The sequence below is a fragment of the Manis javanica genome, chromosome X (assembly GCF_040802235.1).
Source record: "Manis javanica isolate MJ-LG chromosome X, MJ_LKY, whole genome shotgun sequence".
In the NCBI taxonomy this organism is placed as follows: domain Eukaryota; kingdom Metazoa; phylum Chordata; class Mammalia; order Pholidota; family Manidae; genus Manis; species Manis javanica.
Window position 1 is genome coordinate 100,828,304 of NC_133174.1, and position 14,693 is coordinate 100,842,996.

Here is a 14,693-nt window from a genome sequence, read left to right on the forward strand (position 1 = left end):
TTCCTCTCCTGGGAGAACAGCGACCTCTAGGGGCTTGTGCTGGGCAGCTGCACGCAGACGGGGCTTCTGATTCTTGCCCAGCCACTATGGAGTTAAGGTCTGTGGTTGCTGTGGAGTTAAGCTCCATGGTTGCTATGGGCGTGGCCTGCTTCAGGCTGCTACTCCAATATGGTGGAGCCGTGTCAGAGGGGAAATGGCTGGGAGGCTGTTTATCTCTGTGAGGGGCCTCCAAGCTGCGCTGCTGCCCAGGGCGTTAGGGCACCTGGAGTTCCCTGGGAATCCCAGCTGCTGGGCTGTGTCCTGGGATGCTTCCGTCCAGCTGTGGGTTCCCTGTCCCTTTAAGACTTTCAAAAAGCACTTGCTTTTCTTTGTCCCAGGAGCACCAGCTGCAGGGACACACTCACAGGTCTTACTGTCCTGTGTCCCTAGTATCCAGCACCCCACGCACTGTGTTTGTGCTCTGGTGTGAATGGCTAGGGCTGGGTGTTTAGCAGTCCTGGGCTCCCTCTCCCTCCCCACCCTGACTCCTCTCCTCCTGCTGGGAACTGGGGTGAGGGGCGCTCAGGTCCTGCTGGGCCACAGCTTGTATCTTACCCCTTTCGCAAGGCGCTGGGTTCTCACAGGTGTGGATGTAGTCTGGCTGTTGTCCTGTGTCTTCTAGTCTCTCTTTTGGGAAGAGGTGTTTTTGTTGTATTTTCAAAAATATATATGGTTTTGGGAGGAGATTTCTGCTGCTCTACCTACACCGCCATCTCGGCTCCACCTCCCCTTAGTCCAGTATCTTTTCCCTAGAGAATTAGTGCAACCTTGACTTTGCATAAATCTTAACACAGAGTTTAAATAGGGATTTCTTTGCCCATTGTTACATTGCTCTGACTGTAAATATTCTGCCCTGCTTTTCCCGGAGGCCTTCACCCTACTCTGTCTAAACCCATGGTCCCTGTCTCACTGCCAAATATTAATCATGCTTTTTGGGACTTTTCTAGAACTGGAACAGAAGTCTTACCAGGGCTCCTGGAGTCTAGAGGCCAAGTTCATGGCAGTACACACCTTTCTCTGACTCCAGGAAGCTGGAGTCTACTGTATGAATATAGTCCAACTGTGTTGAACAATTCAGTGGAAATATGACATGGGGCTCTGTTGTTAGCATCAGCCATGGGAGCATGGCCAAACTGTAAGGTCCAGTGGAGGGTGGAGAAGGGCTTCCCAGCTACAGCAATTCCCAGCACTGCAATTAAAGCACTGAGGACTGGTAGGTCTGGAGTCTGATTGGTTATCCTCTTCTATATTCTTAGTATTCATTTCCTGACATAAGATGAACCTCAGAAAAATAAGCCAGACACTGGAGTACAAGCTGTATGAGACCACTTATATGACATTCAGGGATAGACAAAACTAATCTCTGATGATGGAAATTAGAATGGTTGTCTCTGGTGATGGGAATTGACTGGGCGGCACAAAGATCTGGGTTGTGATTATAGCGGTATATACATTTGTCAAATTCACGAAGCTATACACTTAAGACTAATAATGCATTTTAATGTATACACGTTACCCTAAATAAAAAAGAAAGGACATTTAAAAAGCAGTGATCTCTCTGTTGTCAGGAAATCCAATCCAGGGAGATCTCCCCATGTGTTAGGTGAGAACTTAACCTGGAGACGGGTTCTTGACTCTGATTGAGAAAGAATTCATGAGCAGGTTGAGTAGGTACAGGCAAAGAGTAATTTAATAAAGCAAAAGTACGTACTGGTTTAGTAAAACCAAGTACACACACAAGGAGGGCATGTGGGCATGCTCCAGAAATGAGCAGCATTGTAGGCTTTGGGTTGGGTGGTCTTATAGCTGGAGTTTAAGCGGAGGGTGGAACATTCATCAAGATAGCTGGGGTTTTCTCAGAATAGGGAGGGGATTTCCTGGAAATACGGTGACATCCTCTTTTTGTCCTTAGATGGTCTGCCTCACAACTGTCATGGCATCAATGGGTGTGATTTTTAGTATGCTAATGAGCATATAATGTATTTTGAGGTGAAGTCAGGGTCAACTTCTCCTCCATGTTGGAACCAGTCAGTCTTAGCAGTTCTGTTATCTATACCCTCTCTCCCCACATCCTAAGAGAACAGTTTACAAGGAATATTTAGAATATAAACAAGCATCTAACTGAGTGTAAACACTGGCAAGGCCCCCCACCCCCACCTCATGTCTGTCTATCTACCTACTGTAACATCTTCATAGAAGCCAGTTCATCTGTCAAGAGCTGCTGTCTGTGCTTTCCTAGCGACATGACTGGTTGACAAGCAATACTGTGTATGGGCTCAGGTGACTGGCTTTGGAGATCTAAGATGAAATCCCAGCTTTGACACTTACAGGCAGTATGATGTGAGCCTCCATTTTCTCATCTATAAAATGAGGATCACAGCAATAGTACCTACCTCTCAGGGTTGTTTGTTGTGACGCTTAGAGATACTGTATGCAGGAGCATTAGGCCAATTAATAGTGCATGATCAGCCTTAGTTACATTTTCTTTCTGTAGTCACCATGTTGTTGGACAGCTGCCTCTGGGGAGGCCTCTCCCTGAAAACCAGGTGAAACCTCAACTGTATGGGGGAGGGTTCTTGACTCTGAACCAGAAAGAATTCTCAAACAGGTTGGACAAGTGTAGGTAAGGAAGGAATTCACTAAAGCAAGAGTAGCAGGGAATGGCAGCTACCTTGCAGGCAGCAGAGAGCAAGGAAGAACAGAGGGAAGAAAGGGCAGTTCATTGAACTCCTGCTTGGCCTAGGGTAAATCCCTTGCCAACTTCTAAAGCCAGGGTCACCTGGCATCCAGTGTCTGCTTGAATCTGCACAGCATGGGAACAAAGCTCCTACCACCCCAGGATTTGGGGGAGCCACAGAGCACTGGATGGAGTGAGACTGTTCTGAGAACTTTTCAAAGGCAAAGAAAGGAGATTTTCAGGCAGGCCACTAAAGAGCATGATTGTACAGTTGCAGTCTTGTCCAGGTCACCCAGGTGACAGGAACTTGCAAGCCCAAATCGGAGCTCCCAGTAGCCCTTCCCTACTTGTCTTAAGTAGGACAAAGAGAGTGAAGACATGTGCTTAAGTGTAGAAAATTGAACGAAACAGCAAAGTAGGAAAGATGCTTACCACTGGAAGAGCACAGAGACAAAATGCAGGAAGTTGAGCAGTGGGGAAGGCTTTGTTTAAGGCAAAAAGTGCACACTCAAAGAAAGGGGAGTGCTGTTAATCTCAGAGAGGAGGTACTCTCAAAAGCTTAGGATTCTGTCTTTTAAGGCTTTCAAGAATGGGTCAAAGGGTGGAGTGCATAGGCTTGACATGTGGTCTCATGATGTGTATGTCTGGTGAGAGACATTATGTAATCATCCACAGTCAGTCCTCTAGATATTCTTTAAGATAAACTTAATGCAAGAAATTTCTTGATCCTGTTCTCCAAGATACTGGTTACCCTTAAGCAGTGAGGACATATCATTTAGGACTGCTTGCCCCACCTTAAGGTAGGATCAGTTATTGGTTGATTACCATAAAATATGTTAGGAATCTTACCTCCTAACGCCTTGGTTTTTACAATGGAATCTTAGCTTTAAGTCAGAGTCCCTCCTGTTCTTACTATATACTGTTTATATCTTGGCATTTTTCATCATAGGCAGGAAAAGTTAATCATGATGATTTTCCCATGTCTCTGCCCTGCCCTTTTCAGAACCATAGTAGTTCTCAATCTTGGTTTAAAAAATTACCCATACTAAGGCCCTACTTCCTTCCAGAGGGTTTGATTGTGTTAGTTGCCACCCCAGCTTCCTCCATGTTGGAACCAGTCAGTCTTAGCAGGTCTAAGGGGGCTGGGAGTGGGGGGCAGGGCAAGAATCAGTATTTTTTTTAAAAAGCTCCCCAGTTGATTGTAAAGTATAGCCAGAGCTGGCAAGTACTAGGCTAGATTCATTCACATCTCTAATCAAAACACCACCTCTTCTTCCAGGAAGGTGGTTCTGGCAATTCCAGCTCTAGGTCTAGGTGTTTTCTCTCTTCACTGAACTTATAAAAAAAAATTGAGATGTAACTAATACATGGTAAAGTGCAAAACTCTAAAATGTGCAGCTCTGTGAATGTTTACATGGGTGTGAACCCACATAACCCTACCCAGATCAGGATCCAGTGCACTGTCAACACTCTAGGCTTCCTCCTTCTCCTTCCCTATTAGTACCCGCCAAGGATAACAGCTGGGGAGGAGGAAAAACAATTTCCCTCTACACTTCTAGGTTCTTAGCTGAGACGCTCCTGTGATAAAAAACCCATTAACTGGAGGAAAACAAACTTAAGTTTAATAACATGTATACCTCCTGCGTACATGGAAGAGACCCAGGAAAATTCAGTAACTCCTCAAAATGGCCGAGGCCACCACCTTAAATAGCATCTCCAGCTAAAGACAAAAGATGTTGGGGATGGGCAGTCAACTGGAGGTTACCAGGAAAAGCACTGTAAACAAGGATGGTTGTTATGCAGATTTAAGTCATTGCCTTCTCCACTGATAAGAGTTTTTGGAGATATTTTAGAGTCATCCTTCTCTTCTTGGTACAGTGGGGAGATACCCTTACAAATGGAAATTTCCCTTAAAAATACATATAAATATCTCTTACAAAAGGGTAACTTCTATACCCAATTTTCAGAGCTTTCCTGTGTCTGCTGTTCTTAAGAATAATCAGCTCAAAATATTCCTTATGCCAAAGAGGCATATTTTGGGGTGACAAATTTTGCTCCCTTTTTCTGCCATGCTGACCTTTCTCCCCATAGATGAGTTTTGCATGGCATTGAACTACCTCAGAATTCTTCTTGTCCTCCTCCTTACCTGTGTAGTTCATTTGATACATGCAAGATTTGCTCTTACCTCCTTAGCGTGTATTAATGCCTACCTCATGTTTCAATATTGTGAGTCTGGGGAGAGGAAACCGTGGGGCAAAATACCTCTAAAAACCAAAATCAGTCAACGAGAGAAATAAAGTTTAAAACCCATTTATTGCTTACAAACTGCAGTCTAGAGCCTTCTCTCTTTTCTGCTCTAGCAGAAGCAAAATCAGCCCTCCCCTCCCCTTTCAGGTACAAATAAGCCCTCCTAGCCCAGGTAATTATCCACTGATATGGAGATGAACTTTTCTCCACCCCTGAGGAATGATGCAAATGCACTAAAGCCATACTTTTTTCCACCTCTGAACGCCTATTGATATGCAGATATACTAAAGCCAGGCGAGATATTCTGGAAATACTACAATTTTACCCACAATATCCAAAGTTCCTTGTTTGTGAATCCTGTCTCCCTAGAAGGATTTTAAGCTCCTTGAAGGCAGATTGTCCACAGGTCTAGCATATTCTTATGCACATGATAGAGGCTCAGTAAATATTTGTGGAATAGATGCTGGTGTTAAATGCATGAGGGGAAAAAAAAAGAAGCAGTAAGCAGATACTTGAATTAAGACCATTCTCTATACACATGCAGTTTTCTACTGATAATCCTTCATATATTGGGACTGTGCGTTGTTTTTTCCTTGTGGGTGATAAGGCATGCATTTGACTTTCAGGTTATATGTGAATAGAGAACCGGAGTGGATTCAGAGAATAAAGTGCAGGAGGAGAAAAGGTCAGATTGGCCAAGTCAAAGAGAATGAGCTTGCTTTGGCCCATGTTGTTGAACTCTTGAGTTCCAGTCCTCCTCACCCTGACACTAATTTGTGTGATCTTAGGCCATTTTGAAACTTTCTGAGCCTCAGTTTGTCTGGGGTGCAACAGAGGTAATAATTTCTGACCCTTTGGAGGTCAGCTGAGCTCACGGTGGAGAAGGTAACTTGGAGAAGAGAACTTGGGGTATTGTCTCAACAGGCAGAGGCAGCTTTTTTAAAAAAAAATCACAAAGCCAGGTAGATTAGCTTTCTGCTTTAAGATTCAAACATGACTTGGATGAAAAGGCAGAAAGGCTGACTTTCTAGAATCATAGGTATTGGAGCTGGCAGGTATCTCAGAAACCATATTCTAGTCCAATCCCCTCATTTTACCCGAGTACACTGAAGCATGGAGAGATTGTTAGGTAGAAAGACATGAGCAGCCGGAGAAGGGAAAGATAAGGTCAAGGAAAAACCGCCCAAACTCTACCCAGGTAGGGGCTCCCATGTGAGGATAACAAAGGCTTTGCAAGGAGATAACTTCCTAGCCTATAGGACCTAGGCTAAACTGGTCCCAACTTGACCCCAGCGTGGGTGCAATGGAACAAAACTAAGAACTTTCCAAACCACACCTCATCATAATCTCATTAAAATAAAATTGCAGTTTTGCTCCCCCCACCCTCCCCCATGGTCTTCTCTGTGTGCATTTTGGGAAAGGATGCGGGTGGAGAGGAATGGGTGTATAATTAGAGCTGTGGATAGAATGACCTCACCCTGTCCATCAAAGAAGTGCCTCTTGGCTAGGTCATGTTAAATAGACCCTCTCCTGAAAGTTCGGGGCCTTTGTCTACATTGACTCTGGCCCTCCCCTCTGTTGGAGTGTATTCAAACAAAACTTCGGCTCTGCTTTGCTGTCGTGTCTCTGCTTTTCAATTCTTTGTGGCGGCGGGGAAAAGAAGGGAGAAGAACAAACTCAACCCCTAAGAAGATGATGTTCCCCAAGGTCTCACTGAAGGGAACCTGGATTCCAGGTTTCCTTCTGTTGTGCACTGCAAGGCTTTATGTAAAAATCAAAGTTCTTTTGCTCTTGTTACTGATTGGAGACAAGATGCCTCTGGCCTGTGTCCCAGCAAGGAAATGATCAGGGCATTTGTCTGAAGCTAAAATCTGACCCATCCTCTTACCTACGGGGAAAACAATCTCTGTGCTTGTCTAGTGCCTACTATGTTTGTCACTCTGCTAGGTGCTGGGTGGGGGAGGTATTCAGGAAAAATTAAGATCCATCTCCTGCTGTGAAAGATGTGAGCTTGGGAGACAAGACTAACAATGAGAGAACAAAGGAAGGCAGGGTGTGATTCAGAATAAATGAGTAGTGCAGGCAATAACTGCTTAGAAGTTCAGAGGAGGGAGAGAGCTCTGGGAGCTGGGTTGGTGGGGAGAGCAAATTCACGGGGACTTTGAAGGATGGGTAAGATAGTGCAGATGCGGGGGAAGGCACTGAATTTGAGTGGGTATGCACGGGTGCACAGATGCAGAACTGGGTAACAATAACGGGTGGCATTTATTGGGCACATTGTATGCACCGGGTACCATAATCTACATAATCCAACTCATTTAAATGTGCATGCTCCTAGGAATTAGATCATCGATAACCCTTCAATCAACAGATGGGAATTGAGGCACAGAGAGGTTGAGTAACTTGCTTCAAGTGACACAGCACGTAAATAGCGTAAAGGGACTTGGAACCAAGGTCCTAAAGACACTTAGCTTATCTATGGAAAAGATTAATTTGTGGCCCAGGTGAAGAAGTTGGTCTGGCTACAGTCATTAAAGAAGATCATTTTGCAAACACAGGATACTTTGTCAAATTCCCAACTCAAGCTCAGCATGAAAATTGGAGGGATTAACGAGGCTGTTTACTGAGTGCTACCACCTCATTCTTATTTCCTTAAAGATTGGAACTTGAGGACCTTGGATGCTTTATGTCATTGCCAGGAGCTCCACAGCTTTATCCTTCATGTTCCTTAGTTACCTTTCAGAGAATTTTACAAAACACTTACAATTAATGAAGAGAGCCTCTGAATCAATTCTTGTTTGTTGTTTAACAATTAGCACTTGAAGGGCATCAGGCGCATGGCAGATGCTGTATAAAGCTTGGAATTAAACAGGGCTACCTGGCTCCGCGGCTGTATTTGTCCGGAAAGCGGACTTGGAAAAGATGGGAGGACAATGACCTTATGATTGTATTTTATGTTTTGAGTCTGGCTTGCAACCAGGACGCGAAAGTGGTTCCTAGGCAAGGTGCCTAACTTTTTCTGAATATTCTCCCAACTCATTTTGAGTCTTCAATAAATATTAAACGAACAGGAGGTAGCTGCTGAGGCCTTTTTCCTGTTTCCTCATCCCAAGAAAAGCAAACTACAGTCAATGGGTAGAGAGAGGCTGGGAGGAGGAGACCGTGTTTGCTCAGTCGCCGGTATGCAATTCTCGGGCCCCTCCACACCCACACGGTCTGGGCTGGCCTTTCAGTGGCAGGACTCTCTGGCAGGTCGGGAAGAGGATGCTCCCTTGTAGGGAGGGAGGAGCGAAAAGGTCATGGGAAACTGTTCCTCTTGCTACCCTGTGACTGCAGGCGTGGCAGGAGAATGGGGAGAAGGGCTGGGAGAGGGAGTGGTGGGGGTGGGCTGCGGCCTGGGGTTGTGAGGGAAAAATACAGGAGCAGAGCACGAGGGGCAAGAGCCGGGGAAAAGAAGCCTCCGTCCTAGGTACTGAAGCGGGTACTGGAACTGTGGCTAGAAGGGTGAGAGAAGACGCCATCCGGGTCCCGCACGAGCCTACAGTTTCGGGGCAGAAAAGGAGACGCGAAGAGAAAGGTCAGGCCCAGCAAACATCCCAAAGCAAAGCTTGCGCAGCTGCTCATCACTAGATGGGCTTCTTCATTCCCCAAGGAGGCAGCGAGGGCCGGTTAAGTGCCTACTGCGTGCCCGGCGTCGAGAGAAGTGCTCTGGAGAAGCAGTCGCAGGAGGTGGAGTCAGTCACACGGCTTCATTGAGGAGGCGATTTCTGCACACGGTGGTGAAGGAAGGTGGATGTGCACGCGTGCAGGCTCCAAGAGTGCGGAATACCGGGCAGGCCGGGGAGGAGGGCCGGGGGCGGAGACTGAGCCCGGAGGAGGGAGGGGAGGGAGAGGCGACGGGAGGGGGCTGGGAGGTGTGAAGGGGGCCCGCGGAGCGGGGACTGGGAGGCCTCGGAGGGAAAGAGGCGAGGCGGGGCACTGGGGGCCCCAGGGCGCGGGGTCGAGAGGCTGGGCCGGAGGCGGGGAGGGAGGAAAAAGGGAGGGGACGGAGGAGGAAGCGAGCGCGGCTGCTGCAGGGGGAGGAAGACGGGGAGGAGGAGCCGTGCGCGGCGGCGGCTGCGGTCGCCGGGGGAGCCGAGCGCCGGGGAACCGGGAGAGCAGGAGCTGAGCGGCCGGTCGCCCGAGTCGGGGCCGCGGGCAGAGCCGGGGGTGAGTGGAGCTCCGAGGGGCGCGGCAGCCCATCCCTGAGGCCGGGCAGGAGGCGCGGGGAGATGCGGCGCCGGGGCGGAGGGAGGGGGCCGGCTGTAGCCCAGCCCCTTGCCGGCCCGGCCTCCCGCCCTCTCTCCGGCCCTCCCTCCCTCCCGCTTCCTCCCGCCGCAGCCGCCGCCTGCGCGAGGGGGGCCTGTCCCGGGCGGGCCGCGGGCTGGGGGTGGTGCTGCCCGGAGGGCGGGCGTCCGGGGCCGGGGGTGGAGCTGGGGGTTCGGGGGTGTACCCGGGGGCGGGAGACTGCACCCGGACGTCTCTAAAGTGGCTGGAGGGGCCCGTCGGCGGCGAAGTTGCTAGCTGGGGGCAGAGACGGCCACGCGGTTGCAGGAGTAAGAGATCCCCGTGTGGCGAGTGTGTGAGACGAGGAGTCCGGCGTCCCTGCCTTCCCCGTCGCCCTCCCCGCCTGCCCGGCCCCGCCAGCTCCTCTCGTGGCCTCCGCGTGTCCTCTCGCGCTCGCCCGGGTGGCTCCCCCGTTCTCCCCGCGGCACTGCCGGGTCCCCTCGATCCTCGCCCTGACCCTCCCTGCCTCCGGCTTCCCCTGACCCCTGCTTGCTTCGCCACTGCCCCGTTCCCCATTTTTTCCCTCGCTAGTTACCCCTCCCCGCTTCGTAATTCCCGATGCAATTGCCTCTTTGAGACCTTTTTTTTTTTTTCCTCCCTTTTAGATTGGCCAACGGCTCGTTTCAACCCTGCCTCGTTGGTGGCTACTGGAGAAGCGCGGGGGGCCCCCCAGACAGCCGTGGGGACAAGTTAGAGCCAGCACTTTACCCCGGGCCTCGCGTGTAGCTTCCTCTCCCCTGCTCTAGCTGCCCGTGTCTGGAGGGGGTGCGGGAGCGGGGGTGTGCCCTCCGTACATGTCCCACGACTCGGGCAACCCTCTGGGCTTCTGTTCCATCTCGCTCTTGCTTCCTGCACGGTGGTCGAGGGGAACCACTTGGCATCATGTCCCGGTATAGCTACGAAAGTCTACTGGACTGGCTCTATGGGGGCGTGGACCCCAGCTTTGCAGGCAATGGGGGCCCCGACTGTGCTGCCTTCCTCTCTTGGCAGCAGCGGCTGCTGGAAAGTGTGGTGGTCCTGACCCTGGCCCTGTTGGAGATCCTGGTGGCCCTGCGGCACATCCTGAGGCAGACGAAGGAGGACGGTAGGGGTGGCCGTGGCTGCCGGCCAGAGCAGGTGACCCAGCGGCCAGAGGAAGGCAAGGAGAGTCTGAGCAAGAATCTGCTCTTAGTAGCCCTGTGCCTGACCTTCGGGGTGGAGGTGGGCTTTAAGTTCGCCACCAAGACCGTCATCTACCTGCTCAACCCCTGTCACCTGGTCACCATGATGCATGTGAGTCTGTTGACTTTTTCCTGGGCAGCCTCAGTGATAAGTCATTTGTGTGCTCCGGACACTCAGCAGTGTAGAGCACTGATCGCTGTGGGAAGTGGGACCCTTAAAAATGGTTTTCGGAGGAGTGGCTGTTTTTGTGCAGATTTGGGTCTTTTACGTTTGCACCACGCCTCAGCCCTACAGTGAAGGTGAGGAACATAGTGCTTGAGCCCTAGGAAAGACTGGTACTCTGAGCGGCTACCTCCCCGCCCCCGCCCCCAAGCCCTGCCCTGGTTTTTCAGAAGCAGGAAGTCCAGCCCCAGCCAGGTGCTCTTCCTTAATCACATCTGGGGCCCCAGCCCCCAAGCCCTCTGCCATAGTTAATTTCCCAGAGGCCTGATGACACTCTTATAGATTCTTTGTCTCCACTTGGTACTTTGGGTAAATACTTATACAAGTTTCTCTTAATGACTTTTATTTGGGAGTTTATACTCTTAGGGTGAGGTCTGCCTTTGAATTCCGAGGTGTTGCAGCAGCACCAGGCTCCTACTAAGTGCGCTTTGGAACAGGCCCCAGCCTGACCCTTGATCTTTGTGCTGATGATCTCTAAGGTGAGAGGGTGTTTTATTTTTTGCAAACCTCTCCATTTTAGTCACTCTTATTCTGTCTCCTGTGGTCACAGTCCAGGGGTGTGTAGAGAGCTGATTCCTTGACCTCCCAAAGAAAAACAAATGGGATTGAAAAGGAAGGTTTCCAGATATGTAAAAATAATCTGGGTGAGGACCAAGGGTGAGACTGGTCTTTCTCAGTCTGTGGGGTAGAGGTGTTCAAGAACTATAAAATCATGGAGGAGGAGAAAGGGAAGAAAAATCTGTTTTAGATTGTAGGGTGTGGAGAACTTGATGTGTTTTATTCAGGGAGTTTGAAAAACTGGTCATTAGCATCGTTATTGCTTTTATATTTGTAGAAGGTTATTCTCAGGAGAATTGTGACAACCCTTTATCCGGCGGGAGGTTGGGATTATTATCTCCATTTTACAGGCCTGGCGGGGCCCAGGGATGGGTGGTCTCTAGCCTGTAGCCAAAAGATGAATTAGCGCCTGGGTTGGAAGGCTGACCCATCCTCTGTGGGGTTGTAAGCTGTCGGTGGAATGGCAGGGCCGTCTCCTGGGGAGGCTGAGGCTGAGCAGCATGGCGCTGTCTTGTGGTTCAGATGCCTGCTAGTTCTGTGTTCTAGGAACAATTTGGATTGCAGGTTCCTGGACGCAGTTTCCGATCTGTAAAACGTGAATGGCTTCAAGCCCCTTCCCCTCTTGCAGATGTGGTAAGTAAGGTGTGGATAGCTTTGGAATAAAGAGGCAGCTATCCATTGGGTGGCTGTAAGCATGGAGCAGGGCTCGAGTGAGCAGCATTTTTTGAAAGAAGGACTTCTTGGGAGGGGATGCCATTCACAGGAAGCCCAGGGCTCTCCCCAGCTAGACTTTCTGTGTAAATTTGAGCCAGTCCTCTTTCTTTATTTTTTATGAATGGGCTTTTTGTTAATGAGAGGAAACAACACGTCTCAGCCACTGCTGTGTGAGGCTCTTGGGACAGGAGTGCTTTTTTTGGATGGCAGGTGGTGAGGTTCAGAGGGTACCTCTTCTATAAAGGGGTCTTGAGGCATCTGGCAACCACATATCTAGAAGGTCAACAAAGGACTAAATTCAGTCTGACTGGGGCTGCTGCTGGTGTGATGACATTAAACCTGGCAACACCATGGTTTTTAGTGGAGAGGTTTTTAGAGGCTTTTAGAAGACTCTGGAGACTGACTTCTGGCATTAATTAGTTGTGTGACTTTGGGAAAAGCACTCTTATGGGGCCCCAGTTTGACCCATCTGCAAAACGAGGCAGAATTGCACATGTAGGTCTTGACAGCCTATGTTCTGTAATTCTTTTCTCCATAAGCAGTGGCCAGGGATACAACAGAGAGCTATTTTGGAGCTGCTTTTGGCCTCCTTGTATGGAAAAAGGAAATAAGTTTTTACTTTGCTGAGGTCAGGGGCCTTGTTCATCTTTTCATCCTTGTATCTCCCAGTAAGTCAACCTGACCAGGACACCCTTGGGGCTGTGTAGAGATGCTGATGTTACTTGGAGCTGGCTACTGCAGAGGGATGGGATGTTCTGGGGGACTGTGGACTGATCCCTGTCACCTCTGCTTTTTCTACTGTCCTGTGCTTGGCTTATACCCTGAAGCTATAGGGTTGGGGGCAGAGGACAGTCATGCTGAGAGATTGTTGAGCCCAGAATTGTGTTCCTTTGCCCTGTACTCCCAAGTCACTGCTTTGTAGTCCTCTAGGCCTACTGGGAGGACCTAGCCTTTGATGAATCCAACATTCCATACTCTACCTATGACTTTCACGGGAAGCAGGAATGTATGGATTTTTAAAAGTTGATGGGAGTCCTTCAAAAAAAAAAGAAAATTAAAAACAGATGGTTGGAAACAATTGTCTGAATTGCTTGCAGACTTAATGATAGTATGGTTATAATAATGCTGGTTATAATAATGTGTTATCTTATTTAGGGTTATGATAGATTAGCCTGGGCCTGGAGAAAGAGATGTTAAAATGTTTCCTCTAGTGATTGTCTCTTATAAAGGGGAGATGTTAGTGCAAAGAAATAATTTGGCAAGTGAGTTAGCAGAACTAGGCTATATCAGGGCAGTAAATTCTGTGGACTTGGGAGGTCCTGATAAGGAAGGGGGGAGGCATTAGTTGAAATGAAGGGATAGTTTAGCAGAAACATTTCTGATGTGTCTCTCTCAACAAGATGACTCAATTTTGGCTTCATAGAAAGGCCTTGTTCCCCAGAGTCAGTGTAAGTTTGTAACAAGGATGGTATTGCTTTGGGCCAGGAAATAGATGAGTTGGAGGGAAATTGGTTAGTCTCCCCATCTCCCATTTTTCAGTCTGTAAAATATTTATTCCCAAGGCCTTGTTACACAGACCCTTGGCATAGCCGCATTGCCTTTGGGTGAATGCAAGCCTTAGAAGCATAAGGAAGGGCAGTTCTTGTGTCTGGGTTCTGTTCTTGATTAATATGCCTGCTGTTGGGTTTCTTTTTGGTCTCCTCTGGTTTTTCAAAGGCCCTGGGACTATGATAGATAGAGGTTTATTTGTATTATTAAAGCACCCATCACATTATCTAGGCTCAAGCAGGAGATACTTGGGGATCTCGGGGATCATCACCAAGCACCAAGATTAACACACCCTTGTTAAACCCCTGGCTGAATATCAGTGGTGTTGATCAGTTACACAAATAAGTATTTCTTCAAGCATAGCTAGTCCTCTTGTGTGTATTATTTTGACAGGTATGGATGGCAGGGAATGAATTTACTGAGTAATTATGCTGTTGGACAAAAATCACCTGGCAAGGTAGTGGCAGAGATGCCTTTAAAACAGCTCTCAGAGTGGGAATGGAGGCTTTAGCCAGGAAGAGATTCTCATAGGTTAAGTCTCAGCAGAAGGGTTAAAATGCTGAGACAGTTTGATTGATTGTATCTGTATAGATTGGTGGTCTTAAATTAGGGGTCTTTCATCTCCTTTGTGTCTAGTTTTTTTTTTCTGTCATAGGAACTTAACAAAAAGATGCCATTTTGGATGTCTTGTCTTAATGTCCAATTCCTGTTGGTTCTGTACATGTCTGTGTCAACACCTCCTGACTGGGCACTGAACTTTGTGGAGTGTAATGGACTGATGAACTCTCAATGTCTAGATCCAGGCTGGACATTTGGCAAATAATAATTGATGCTCTCAACCTCAGAGCCCCAAGCCCCTGATTTTTAGCCAATAATAGTGAGCCCCATCTTTTCTTTAGAGTTTCCATTGCTATTTGATTTTCTGTCTGATTTACAATGTATTACAAGTCCAATTTCCACCAAATATGGCTTACCTGCTCTTGGTTCACTGATTTTCTTCTTCCTTGCTGAAAGTATAAAAATGGCACATATTCAAAACAGTCCTGGGCTTCTTGTGCACACCTTTTAGAACTGAATATATACTGGTGGGTTCCGTTTGGTCTATGATAGATTTGTTTTAGAGGAAACCTGATGGGTTTGAGAACTAAGCCTTTCCCCCCACCTGCCCTTGACTCAGGCCAGGCCCTCCTCCTCATCCCCG

The 14,693-nt window shown here is 48.4% G+C and overlaps 1 protein-coding gene across 23 annotated transcripts in view; it reads left to right on the forward strand.

Annotated features, from left to right (window-relative positions):
• The first annotated feature begins 8,356 nt into the window (after positions 1–8,356).
• Positions 8,357–14,693, forward strand: part of TMEM164 (transmembrane protein 164) — a 331,399-nt gene continuing 325,062 nt past the window's right edge. For 6 of the 23 annotated variants that reach the window (XR_012127433.1, XR_012127434.1, XM_073227763.1 and 3 more), the window contains exons 1-2: positions 9,407–9,558; positions 9,895–10,561. Coding sequence is in view for 18 of the 23 variants with exons in the window: in XM_073227763.1 (XP_073083864.1) it covers positions 10,172–10,561 (390 nt within the window). In the remaining 5 variants the exon portion in view is untranslated. The other 17 variants (XM_036991414.2, XM_036991422.2, XM_073227765.1 and 14 more) reach the window with 13 other exon arrangements.